The 13,037-nt window shown below is 37.9% G+C and overlaps 1 protein-coding gene across 1 annotated transcript in view; it reads left to right on the forward strand.

Moving 5' to 3' along the window:
• Window positions 1–302: 302 nt before the first annotated feature.
• The window catches only part of UBA6 (ubiquitin like modifier activating enzyme 6), a 67,736-nt gene continuing 55,001 nt past the window's right edge, over window positions 303–13,037 (forward strand). Inside the window, exons 1-3 of the mRNA XM_020284242.2 lie at window positions 303–416; window positions 3,787–3,849; window positions 12,607–12,701. Of these exons, the coding sequence (XP_020139831.1) occupies window positions 346–416; window positions 3,787–3,849; window positions 12,607–12,701 (229 nt within the window). The 5' untranslated portion in view covers window positions 303–345. The remainder of the gene's footprint in view (window positions 417–3,786; window positions 3,850–12,606; window positions 12,702–13,037) is intronic.

The following is a 13,037-nucleotide window of genomic DNA, read 5'->3' on the forward strand; positions in this document are numbered from 1 at the left end:
TAAGGGTTTGCAACACAGTCTCATCATTTCGCGGATCACTAGTCCTGTATGCTTGTCTGCAGAGCCAGCGGTGACGCAAAACTTCAGAATTTTGGCCCCGCATTCATCTGCCGGACCGCAGTGGCAGCAGGGACGCCCACTTCAGCCACCTGCACCACAGCCCGCCGGGCGGCCACACCCAAACCGGAAGCCAGGACGCCCCTGGGCCTGACGGGAAGGCGCTGCTGGGTGCCTCGCTTCCCTAGGCCCGCCCCCTCTGGTGACGTCACCGCTCGCCCCTTGACCCCTCGCGATCCCGCCCCCTTCCCCGTCTCTCCGTCGCCGGCGGCGGTGTGTGAGGCGGCAATGGAGCGCCCCAAGCCGGTCGGCGCCCCACAGGGGGAAGAGGCGTCCTGCTCTTCCTGGGGGACTGGCAGGTGAGGGGACGACAGGGGCGAGAAGAAGCGCGGGGTCGCGGGGGGACCTGGGCTCCAGCTTTCTGCTGCTCCCGCCGGCGGGCCGGGAGCGCGCGGAGGCCCCGGCCGGCGAGGGGCGCGCGGTGGGTGTGGCGGAGCCGCCCCGGCCTCGGCTCTCCCCGGCGGGGAGTCCGCTTCCCGCTCCTTCCCGCGCCTTCTCCGTTCCGGCTGGGCTCTGGCGTCCTCCTCCCTCCGGGTCACCGGACGGGGCTCGGGGCTGCAGCCGGGAGAGTGTTCTGGCCCCGGTCGCTAGTGTGAGCTTCCCGCCGGGTGCCGAAGCTCCCTGCCTGCTCCTCTCGGTGAAGCGAAAGCGGTGGGCGCGCCGTTCACTGTCCTGCTTTGAGATCCTGCTCTGAAAACTATTCGGGGGGAACTTGGTAAAGAATGAATCGGTGGCAGTCTGTGGGGGTGGGGGCGGGGAAAGCCGGGAAAACAGGCGCAAGTTATCCGTTCTTCTTTGCAACTTGGAACCGGGGTTCTCCTTTACGTCTTTACCGCCCCTGCAAAGTTAGGGGGAAATGTTCGTGGCTAGGCCCTTGCCAATCTTTTGGTTCGTAATTTCTCTTTCGGTCATCTCATAATTAATAAAGTAAGTGTTTGTAGTCTGCCCACTGTCAGAATACACTATGCCAAAGGTAGAAGTGAAGGTTGTGTTATTTTCAGCCAATGCGAGAGACTGTTCATAAACCTGTAGCTTTTTCGCCAGTTTCAGACAAAAGGGTTGCTTTTAGTACCATGATATTGTCTGCCATTCCCAATACTGCCACATTTACCTGAGGGCTATTATGTCATACATTACACACCACACCCCTTATTTGAAGCGTTTTTGATTGTCTTATAGATCTTCTTATTTTTAAACATTCTTGAAATATTCCAGTGAGGCAGAACTTTCTGCAAAGGCAGCAGCTTATCTTCTGGTTTGCTTTCATGATTGCAGTCAGGAGTTTTTGTAATAGTTATCCACTTAACTGCTAGAAGCTGATATTATTTGATGATACCAAGTCAATGTTTGGTAAAATAAATGGTAATATTTTAATTACCCATATTTACAAATCCTTTGGCTTATTTATCAATGCTAAGCCTAGAAAATTGGATTCCAAACCTGAATTTCATGTTGTGACATTGTTTTTCAAATCCTGTGATTGACAAGGAGAACTACCCAGAACCTGGAATGGCTTGCACTTTTGCCAAGATAATATTGATCGCAGCTCTCACAGTGGCTCAGGCCTAAATGCCACAGGCTGGTTCCTTCTGCCTGGGAACTATCTGTGCTTCTCAAGTGTTTCCTACAATATCATTTTTTTGTATGCCATGCTGTGAAAAAATGGAGACGGGCTACTGTAAATAATACATTAGTATAATAAGTATACTTTGTCACACTGGTATGTTTAGCTTAGTTTTTATTCCTAAAAAATATTCATTTAACAGATGTTTTAATTGCTTCCTTTATGAGAGGCAATAGGCAGTATAATATGGTAGTCAAGAGCTAGAGTGTCTGAGTTCAGATCCTGGCTGTGCCATTTGCCTGCTTCTGTGACCTTAGGCAAGTTATTTAAGTTGAACTCTGGTTTTTTTCCTGTGTTCATTGGAGATGGCAGTAGTGCCTTTCTCATAAGGTTGTAGCAGTTCACTGAGTTAGTACATCTAAAGCACTTAAAACAATGTGTGGCACAGGGTTAGCTATTACTGCTAAATACCAGGTACTGTTTTGGGTATTTGGAATGCAATAGTGAGTTTTTAACAGACCATACATTCTACTGGGAGGTGTAGGGGCAGACAATAAACAGTTAATGATAAGTGATTTGAGGAAAGTACAGCAGGTTAACCTAAGCATAAGGGGAGTCATCTTATTGATAGAATGAGGGAGTGATCTGTGTAATATTTGTAAGGCAGTATTTTAATAGAGGCTTAAGAAGTCAGCTATTCTGAGATCTGAAGGAATAACATTCCAAGCAGAGGAAATAGTGTAAAAATTCTGAAGTGAGAGCAAGTTTGGCTTCTTGAGGAACAGCAGGAAGGCCAGTGTAGCTTGTAGACAGTAAGCGAGAAAGGAGAGTACTGGGAGTTCAGATTGAAGAGGTAATTGGGAGACAGAACAAATAGGCTGTTTCAAGTGTGGTAAGTTGTTTGAATTTTGTTTTAAGAGTAAAGGAAATCCACTGAAGGATAATTCTAAGTCAAGGAATAATTTCTGACTACGTTTTAAGGTGTTCAGGCTGTTACGTACAGAATAAACTAAAGGAGAAGGGCAATAGTGGAAATAAGGGTACTAGTTAGGAGGTCTTTGAAGTACTTTATGTGAAATGTGATGATGGTTTGAGATTGTACTGACTTAATTAGTAGTGAGAAGTGATCAGATTTGCTCTCTTTTGAAGGTAGCGTTAATAGGACTCACAGGTGGAGAAAGCAAAGGAATGATTTAAATAAGATATCGAAATTTCAAGCCCAACTGGGAAAATAGAAGTACCAAAAATTGTTTGGGAAAGACTGGGGAAGATAAGATTAAGCAGCAATAGTTTGTGGTAACGTTTAGACATCAGAATAGAGTTATTGTTTTGGCAGGTGTTTAAAATCTGGAGTCAGGCCAGGTGTGGTGGCTCACGCCTGTAATCCTAGCTCTCTGGGAGGCCAAGGCGGGGGGATCCTTTGAGCTCAGGAGTTCGAAATCAACCTGAGCAAGAGCGAGACCCCGTCTCTACTATAAATAGAAATTAATTGGCCAACTAATATACATAGAAAAAATTAGCCGGGCATCATGGCTCATGCCTGTAGTCCCAGCTACTCGGGAGGCTGAGGCAGAAGGATCGCTTGAGCCCAGGAATTTGAGGTTGCTGTGAGCTAGGCTGACGCCATGGCACTCACTCTAGCCTGGGCAACAAAGTGAGACTCTGTCTCCAAAAATAAAAAATAAAAAAAATAAAATCTGGAGTCAGAGGAGAGATAAAATATGGAGAAATAAAGTTAGATATCACTATACAGTGACTTCTGTGGGACTTAAGAAGTTTATTTAGGGAGAGTGTGTTTATAGAGAAATTTTGTTCATGAAACAAAATTGCTAAAATATGGATCCATCAGAATATATGTGGCAATGATAAAACACCTGAGAATAAAACCATGGGCTCTATAATCTTATAGTACACACAGGGCATAGCAACCAATCAGAATTTAATTTCAAAACATTTTAAAAATCAAAAGTGGTACATAATAAAATATATATTTGGTGTGTAAAGAGTTTTAGTAACTCATAAATCTGATCCCATGTATAATCAGATGTTATATTATAAAATGTGAATAACCATACTTGCTCTAATAAGTTGTTTTTTTTTCCCAGTACAAATAAAAATTGGCCCATCATGTCAACAGAATCTGTGGAGATTGATGATGCGTTATACAGGTAAGAACCTCATGGAAACAGAAACGTATTTTCTCCATTCATTGTTCTCAAGTAATCAAGTAGTCTATTTGAAGAAACCATTAAGTTTATGCAGCATTATATATATATATATATATCCTGAATGTTCCTCTAGAGTCAAAATTAGGGTTTCAGTAATTGGGGTTTTTTTTTTAATGTAATCTGAAAGTTGTAATAATAATTAACTCTCAGTTGCTTTAGGTTTAGGTGAAAAAACTAATTAAGAAGGATTATGCTGTCCTCAACGAAATATACCTCTTGTTTTTGAACAATAACACATATTTCTTGACAGTGCAGGAGTCTCATTAAAAAATTCAATTTCACCTTATTTAGTCATATAGTAGCATCTAGTGAATATGATTACTTCAGTATAATCTCATTAAAACTTTGCTTGTTTGTAATTTGTAGACAATGGAGAAGTATATGATTGAAGAGTTGTGATTTGAATGGAATTTGGTGGGACTTCTTTTAACAGTACTTTTTCATGAAATCAGAATACTTCAATAATTAAAGAAAAGTTAAAAACATATACATTGCTGTCACACCTAAGAAATTTTTTTTAATAGTTGGAGTTGTTTGTATGGAAGACAGCATAGTCTCAGTTTAAAAGTTATTAGGTTTCCTCTCAATATAACCATGAAAAATATATTTTATGTCAGTCAAATTTTGAAGGATAGACTTATTATGTATTTTTAATTCCTCTTTATATTTTTCTAATGTGGGATGCAGAGTTAATTATGAGTATTTTATTAGGAGTTGATGCATGCCACCTGATATGTTGATTCCAAATTCTGTTTTGTGCTTTGCACTTGGAAAAAGAGATAGAAGACTAACATTTAATCTTGCTTATGTGAAAATAACTTTGCAGGTAGTCTCCTGATTATAAAATATACTTCAGAAGTCACCTTAGTTGGGATTCTTAATCTGTAATTACATTCTTAATGTCCTCTTGGGATAACAAATGGCAACTCTTTGGAATAGTATGGGCTAATTTTATTGATTGCATAGTTATGATTCTTATGAAACTTTTTTTATATCCCTCTAACCCTGTAATGCTTATTAAATAAATATAATTTTGAGTAGACCACTGACTAAATTTTTCATTTACAATGCTAAGTAGAACATAGTTTGCTTGACTAAAAGTTATAGACCATAGCAGTTTTAGCTGGTATTATTAAGAGGTAAACTATTTTCTTTTACCTGACAAAATATCTTTTAGTGTAGTTGTTTGCACTTTCAATGTATGACTTGTTGCAAACATGTTCTTGTTGTTTATCAACATCTTTCTTCTTATTTATATTTTAATATGTTTCTTAAGAATTTGTCATAGTGAGTGCAAGATTCAAGAAAAAATAATACATGATAAAGATAGGAATTTGTGTGGGTACTATTAGTGAATGCTGAAACAGTTACTACTTTTAAGTTTTCTTACTAGAAATCCAAAGATATATGTATATTACAAAGGCCAAAATGTGAGCTTTTTGACACAGAAATCAGCTTTTATGTGCTTAGATTTTAAAATTTATTATAATTGTAGATTTTTTTTTTTTTTTTTTTTTTTTTTTTAGTGACTGTTAGGGCGGGTGTTTTTATTATTACAGTGACTAAACCTGAAGGTTTGGGAGATTTTTTTTCTTTTTAATTTTCAATATATGTCTTTTGCTTATGGCGGACAAATACTAGATTTAGGACTTTGGGCAATGATTTATTTTAGGGACAAAGTGTGAAGTGAGCATCCTTAACCTCTTACCATCTTAGGGAGATGGATTCAGGAGTAAGGTGGATGAAGGTAAGGTAGTGTAAAGATAGATTCTACAAGTTCTCTTTTCTCTGCATTCTCTTTCACAAAGCCACATTTCTGACTATGTTTTCTCATAATACAAGTCCAAATGCTATAACTTACAGGGTCATTTAGAACGTGGTTCCAGTCAGATGCAGTGGTGCATGCCTGTAGTCCCAGCTACTCAGGAGGCTGAGGCGGGAAGATCACTTGAGCCCTGGGGTTCAAGTTCATCCTGGGCAACATAGCAAGACCTTGTCTTTTAAAAAAGTATGGTCCCCATTCATTTTTTTAAAAGATTACTATCATAGTAGAGACACATAACATAAATTCCACCCTATTAACAAATTTTTAAGTGTATGTTAAAGTACAATTGACACTTAAACAATACAGGAATTAAGGGGTATCAACCCCCATGCAGTAAGAAATCCAAGTATAACTACTAATAGCATACTGTTGACCAGAAGCCTTGCAAATAACATAGTCAATTAACACTTTTTTTTTTTTTTTTTTTTTTGAGACAGAGTCTCGCTTTCTTGCCTAGGCTAGAGTGAGTGCCGTGGCATTAGCCTAGCTCACAGCAACCTCAAACTCCTGGGCTCAAGCAATCCTGCTGCCTCAGCCTCCGGAGTTGCTGGGACTACAGGCACGAGCCACCATGCCCGGCTAATTTTTTTTCATATATATATATATTGGCCAATTAATTTCTTTCTATTTTTATAGTAGAGACGGGGTCTCGCTCAGGCTGGTTTTGAACTCCTGACCTTGAGCAATCCGCCCGCCTCGGCCTCCCAGAGTGCTAGGATTACAAGCGTGAACCACCGCGCCCGGCCCAATTAACACATATTTTTATATTACATTTTTTATGTACTGTATTCTTACAATAAAGTAAGCTAGAGAAAAGAAAATACTAAGAAAATCTTGAAGAAGAAATAAACTTACTATTCATTAAGGAGAAGTGGATCATTGTAAAGGTTTTCATCCTGTATCTTCACATTTAGAGGCAGGCACACTCTGTTTAATTTTATGGAAATACATCATAATTTCTGTCTGACTTTTTTGCTTCTTTTCTAATTTGGTACCACTCCTCCTTCCTCTGTTTGCTTTAGTTTTAGTGCCCCTGTCATAGAAGGGTCCATGTCCTACAAGAAGTCAGAAGCAGTCTGGTATAATCAGAACCCTTCGACCAGATTGTCTAATGTCAGTTTGTTTTTTGGCACTGCTTCTTTGCCGCCGCCTTCATCATCTGGCACTAGTTTGGAAGCACTCATCTATATCAAGTCAATATAAAGCCATCTTCTGTTAATTCCTCTGATGTGGTGTCTGTTAGCTCTTAAATTTCTCTAAAATCCATAGCTTGACCCTTCTCCCCCCCCAACCTTTTTTTGTCATATCTGTAATTTCTTTCATGATTTCCTTGATTGGCTCTGTCATAAATCAATCCTGTGAAGTCATACACAACATTTGGACACAGTTTTCTCCAGCAGGAATTTATTGTTTTGGGCTTGATAGCTTTTACAGCTTTTCATGTAACAATGACAGCATTTTCAGTGGTGTAATCCTTTGAGCCTTTTGTGATGTTCTCTCTGTTGGGGTTCTCTTCCGTAGCATTGACAGTCCATAGAGTACCATGTGTAATGAGCCTTAAAGGTCTTTATGAGGACTGAATTAGAGGCTGAATTAGACAAGTTGTGTTGGGGACAAGTAGACCACTTTGACCAACCTTTGGTGTTGAACTCATGGGCTTCTAGGTAGCCAGGGGAATTGTCCAATGTTGAAAGAACTTTAAAAAGCAGCCCTTAACTGGCATGGTGCTTCCTGAGTTTAGAGAAAAAACTATTGATGAAACCAATCCAGAAAACAAGTTTTCATTGTCCAGGCCATTGTACAACCAAAAGACTGGTAGCTGTTAAAATTTATCCTTTCCCTTCGAGGTTTGAAGTTACAGTTTTATAGATAAGGGCCCACCTGATCATAAACCTGACTATTTGTAGAAACCAATAAAGTTAGCCTAGCTTTTCCCTTCCTGTGTTAAATCCTGGTGCTTGCTTCTCTTTGCTACTGATAAATGTCCTTTTGGCATTTTTTCCAGAATAGGGCATTTTAGTCTGCATTAAAATACCTGTTCAGGCAAATAGCATTTCTTCTCAGTGATTTTCTTAATGGCATCTGGAAACTCTTTGCTGCCTCTTGGTTAGTAGAAGCTGCTACTCCTGTTATCTTGACATTTTTTTTAAGCCAAATCTCTTTCTAAAATTATCAAACTATCCTTTGCTGGCTTAAATTCTCCAACTTTAGATTCTTCACCTTCCTTTTGCTTTAAGTTATCACTTTTTCTTGAATAATATTAGACTCTATAGATATGCCTGTCTTATAGCAATCTTGTACTGACATGAGTGCTGCATTTTTAATATGAAATATAAAGGTCTTTTACAAAAGTGCAAGATTTTCTTACCTGCTGGTGTAGCTCCTGTGATGGCTTCATGAATTTCCTTTTTTTCTTTTTTATAATGGTCCTTATGCTGGATTCATTTTTCTTGAAATGGCAGGCAAGCACAGCTGCAGACCTCCATCTCCAGTACATATCAAGCAATTCAGTTTTTTCTTGTAATGTCATGACTTTTATCTGTTTCCTGGGAGCACTTCCAGCATCACTAATGGCACTGTGTATGGGTTCTATGGTGTTATTCAATATTATATAGGTTTACAATATTGCACTAAACATAATGAAAAATACACAAGAACCTCAAGGGATCACTTTTTATTGTGATACACAATTTACTGGAGAGACTAACTGCTCATGCAGAGATAATTAGAGTCACAGTGTTTTAAGCAGCAGCAGTGTTAGCACTTGCAACACTTGAGCTCACCACAATGGCAACAGGAGGTAGCTACAAAATATTATAGTTGTACACTATGTTCTGCAGTTAATTTTATGCAGTTATGATTTACTATTGCATCCTTTGTTTACATTTCTCTCAGCTGCAGATGGTGCCATGTACAGTTTGTGTTTGTATGCATGTTTTGATAAATTTTAACTTTATAGTAGATTTGTGTATATTTTATGGTAGTAAATTATAAAGTAGAGTAGTGTCTACCGATATGTTAGACATTCATGACATACTTAACATTTAATTGCTTTTTAAAATATTTTTCGGTTACACTGAGTTTTTTCAAATTGTCACAAATCTCCAGAAAATGTTCTAATGTATTTATTGGAAAAAATCCATGTATAAGTGGACCCATGCAGTTCAAACCTGTGTTGTTCAAGGTCAACTATATTGTTGACTCTGTGCACATTGTTGTTGTTCTAGAGATCTAGTAGATCTCTAGAATTTTTTCATCTTGGCATGACCAAAACTCTGTGCCTATTGCATAGCGACTCTCTATTTCCCCCTCCCCCCAACCCTTAGCAACCACCATTCTATTTTCTGCTTATGTAAGCTTGACACTTAGATAACTCATATAAGTGGAATCATGCAGTATTTGCCCTTCTGTGATTGGCATATTTACTTAGCATAATGTCTTCAAGGTTCATGCATGCTGTACCATATGAGAGGATTTCCTCCTTTATTTTTTTAAGATTGAGTAATATTCTGTGTGTAATATACCACATTTTCTTTATTCATTTGTAAGTGGACATTTAGATTGTTTCTACCTTGTGGCTATCATGAATAATACTGCAGTGAACATAGGAGTACAAATATTTCTTCAAGATGTTTTTCCAATTCTTTTGGATAAATAACCAGAAATGGAATTACTGAATCATATGATAATAAATTAGTATTTATTTCAATTTTGGGGGGAACTTCTGTACTGTTTTCAATAGCAGCTGTACCATTTTACATTCCCACCAACAGTGAGTGCACAAGGGTTCCACTGTCTTCACATCTTTGCCAACACTTTTTTCTGACTTCTGGAATATCAGTCTTTTTGGATTTGACTCTGCTCTTCTGACTCTGCCATCTCAGATTTGACTTTTCCGTCTCAGATTTTTTTTTAGACTCTCCTCACTTTACATGCATCATAAATGCCAGATTCCAACTTAAGGATTTTTCTGTTAGTTTGCATTCTGGTTCATATCATCTGTTTTCGTGATTTTGGCTATCTGTATGCTAGTGATACTTGAGTGTCTTCTTCATCTTTCTCCTAATAAGCTTGAGACCTTCATTTTTAAATACATACAGGTACATACTTTAAATGTAAAACAGATGTTCAGCAAATATCTACTTCTTAGAGAAGTGTTGTGGTACAGTGGAGTTAACATGGTCTCCAGAGACAGCTGAAAGTTCACATCCTAATCCTGGTATTTCTATGAACTTGTTATTTAATCCTTCTCCACAGATTTCTCATATGTAAACAGGAATAATATCTCATATCTTAATAATATCCTAGTCTTAAAGATTTTATGTAAAAACAGCATGAAATAGTTTTTAGCATAAAATAGCACTCAGTAAGTACCATGGGATCTCTTTTTCTTCTTCCCTCTTCCCATTCCCAAGCATTAATTATATGTATCCACTTAGTCACCTGAGCTAGAAACTTTGGTGTCATTTTAGATTTTTGCCTATCTCATTCTCCAGTTTCAGTTAGTTATTTTTAAAAGTCTTTGTAAACATCTGCTCTAAATTCCTACTGTTTCATTCTCTTCCCATTGCATTTGGTATCTCTTAATTAAACTATTATAATATTCTCTTTCAGATTTCTTTAGAGCTACTTTTGTCTCAAATCCATCTTCCACACTTTATCCAAATATTTTAAAAATCACAGAGCATATGGCTTCTCAGTTTAAAATTTTTAAATGGTTTTTCTGTCATCTTCATTGATGAGACTAAACTGTTGAATGTGCATTTAAGCCTTTTTTTGGCTACAGCATAACCTAGTGGCTGAGAGTATAAGGCTTTAATGTTAGATCTGAGTGTGAATCCTCCATCACCATTTATGAGTGTGTCATCTTAGATAGGCTACTTAATCTCTTAAGCCTAATCTTTTCATTCATTCATTCATTTTTAATACATTCATTTAACAAATATTTAATCAGAAAAATTCATATAAATTGCGAATTAATTATGAAGAATAGTACCTAAGAGCTCAATAGTTTTTAGTTAGTATTTACCATGAGTCATGGCTGTGTCTTTCTTTTTAGCCTCCATGCTGCTCTTTACCACTTTACCCTCCAACAGCCTATTCCTTATCCAGTGAAACCTTATATATATATTGTCAGGGCCTGGTATTTGATTTCACCCTACTTAAAAGTGAAAAACTAGTCTATTATTATTGTTAAGTGGATACTAACCAAAGATGTGAAACTTCTGGGTGAGGGAAAAGGACTTCATTACTCACGACATAGCAAGCAGCATGGGCATCACCATGGTGTCAGTTCTCCTTGCTCTCAAGGTCTAAGGTCATAATCCTCCCTGTCAAAGGGGGCAACTCCTGCTTAGCTCCACCTGTCTATTGCCTTGAGGGAATGTGAATTATGGTGCCAAATCATGTAATTTTTCAAAATATGTCATATACGTGGCAATTATTAGGTATGTATGGAATGTCTGATTTCCTTAAGTACTAAGTTTGACAGTTGATATCTCTGACAGTTCACTTTGACACTTCTTGCTTTTTGTTTTTTTGGACTTTTTTATTGTGAAGGTACGTCCTCATTCTTTCGAATGTACATTGTGGTTTGTGGTTATCTCTCAGTTTTTTTTTTTAAGAGCAATTTTTGTGAAACCATGAATGAGTCAGAAATTCATACTATCTTTAAATATGAATTCCATTATGGAACCAATGCAGCACAGACAGCTTAAAATACCAACGAAGTGTTTGGGAAGGACGTGGCTAATGAACATGAATGCACAGTACATTGATGGTTTGAGAAGTTCCATTCTGGTGATTTTAATCTCGAAAATGAGCCATGTGGGTGACCTGAGACCAAAGTGGATAATGATGAGCTGAAAGCTGTACTGTAAGCGAATCCATCTCACCTACATCTGAATGAATAGTAAGTTTTGACTATTGCAACAATATTGGACCATTTAAAACAAATGAGCAAGGTAAAGAAACTGGATAGATGGGTACCGCATGCATTAAATAAGGATCAGAAAAGAAATCATCTTGAAGTTGCTTGCTTTGCTATCACAACATTAATGCGCAAACCCTTTCTACACCATATTACGTGTGATGACAATGGATTCTTTTTGACTCAGTATTGTCAAAATATTGGTCACAATAATTGGATAAAGATGAAATGCTGAAACACAGTCCAAAACCGAATATTCTTCTAAAAAAGCTAATGGTATCTGTTTGGTAGTCCAGTGCTGGTATTATCCACTACAGCTTCATGAAACCTGGTCAGTCGATTACAGCAGATGTCTGCTGCAACCAATTGGACAAAATGATGAGGATGCTTGTGATAAAGCTTCTGATATTGGTCAACAGAGACGGGCCAATCCTCTTGCAAGACCACATGTCACAAACAATGCTGCTCAACCTACAGAAGCTGTACTTGGACACTCTTCTGTCATCTACTGTATTCACCAGACCTTGCTCCAACTGACTACCACTTCTTCCAGGCTTTGGACTACTTCTTGCAAGGAAAAATACTCAATTCTCAACAAGCCGTGGAAGACGCCTTTCATGATTTCATCGCCACTTGCCCTCCAGGCTTCTTCGCTGCTGGCATAAGCAAGCTACCATTAAGATGGCAAAACTATGTCGATAATTAAGGCACATACTTTGATTAATTGCACTGCTGCTTGAGATATAATAAACTAAACTTTTGATTAGAAATCAGACGTTTTATATTTAATGATGTAATAATTCAGAAATGTTTAAACATTGTGCAAATCATTCAAAACAATTTTGTGGGAAAGATCTAGTACTTAGGCTATTAGTTTATAAACAATTTTAAGGGATAGTTTTGTTGAAGTAATTTTTTGTTTTTCATTGTGTCTTACATGTAGTCGACAGAGGTACGTCCTTGGAGACACAGCAATGCAGAAGATGGCCAAGTCTCATGTTTTCTTAAGTGGTATGGGTGGCCTTGGTTTGGAAATTGGTAAGCAATATTTGTATTCATAATTTTGTGTGATGCTTTTGAGCAATATAAGATAATTTAAACAATTTAACTCCTTCCTCTTGTATTTCCTATAATAGAAGTTTAATCCAAAACCTTGATGAGATTCAGTTTTGATTCTTTTGGCAAGACTGTTTCATGATACTGTTACATTCTTCACAAGGAACCAATAATGGCTTTCATTGCTTCTCTTTTTGTGATGTTAATAGTTATTAATGGTCATTCTCTTTATCCATTAATTCATTACGTTAGTGTTAATAAAAACATGTCTAGAAGAATACACTAAAATTTTAGGAGTGGTTATCTCAGTGTGATTAT

Source organism: Microcebus murinus, chromosome 26 (genome assembly GCF_040939455.1).
Source record: "Microcebus murinus isolate Inina chromosome 26, M.murinus_Inina_mat1.0, whole genome shotgun sequence".
Classification (NCBI taxonomy): Eukaryota; Metazoa; Chordata; class Mammalia; order Primates; family Cheirogaleidae; genus Microcebus; species Microcebus murinus.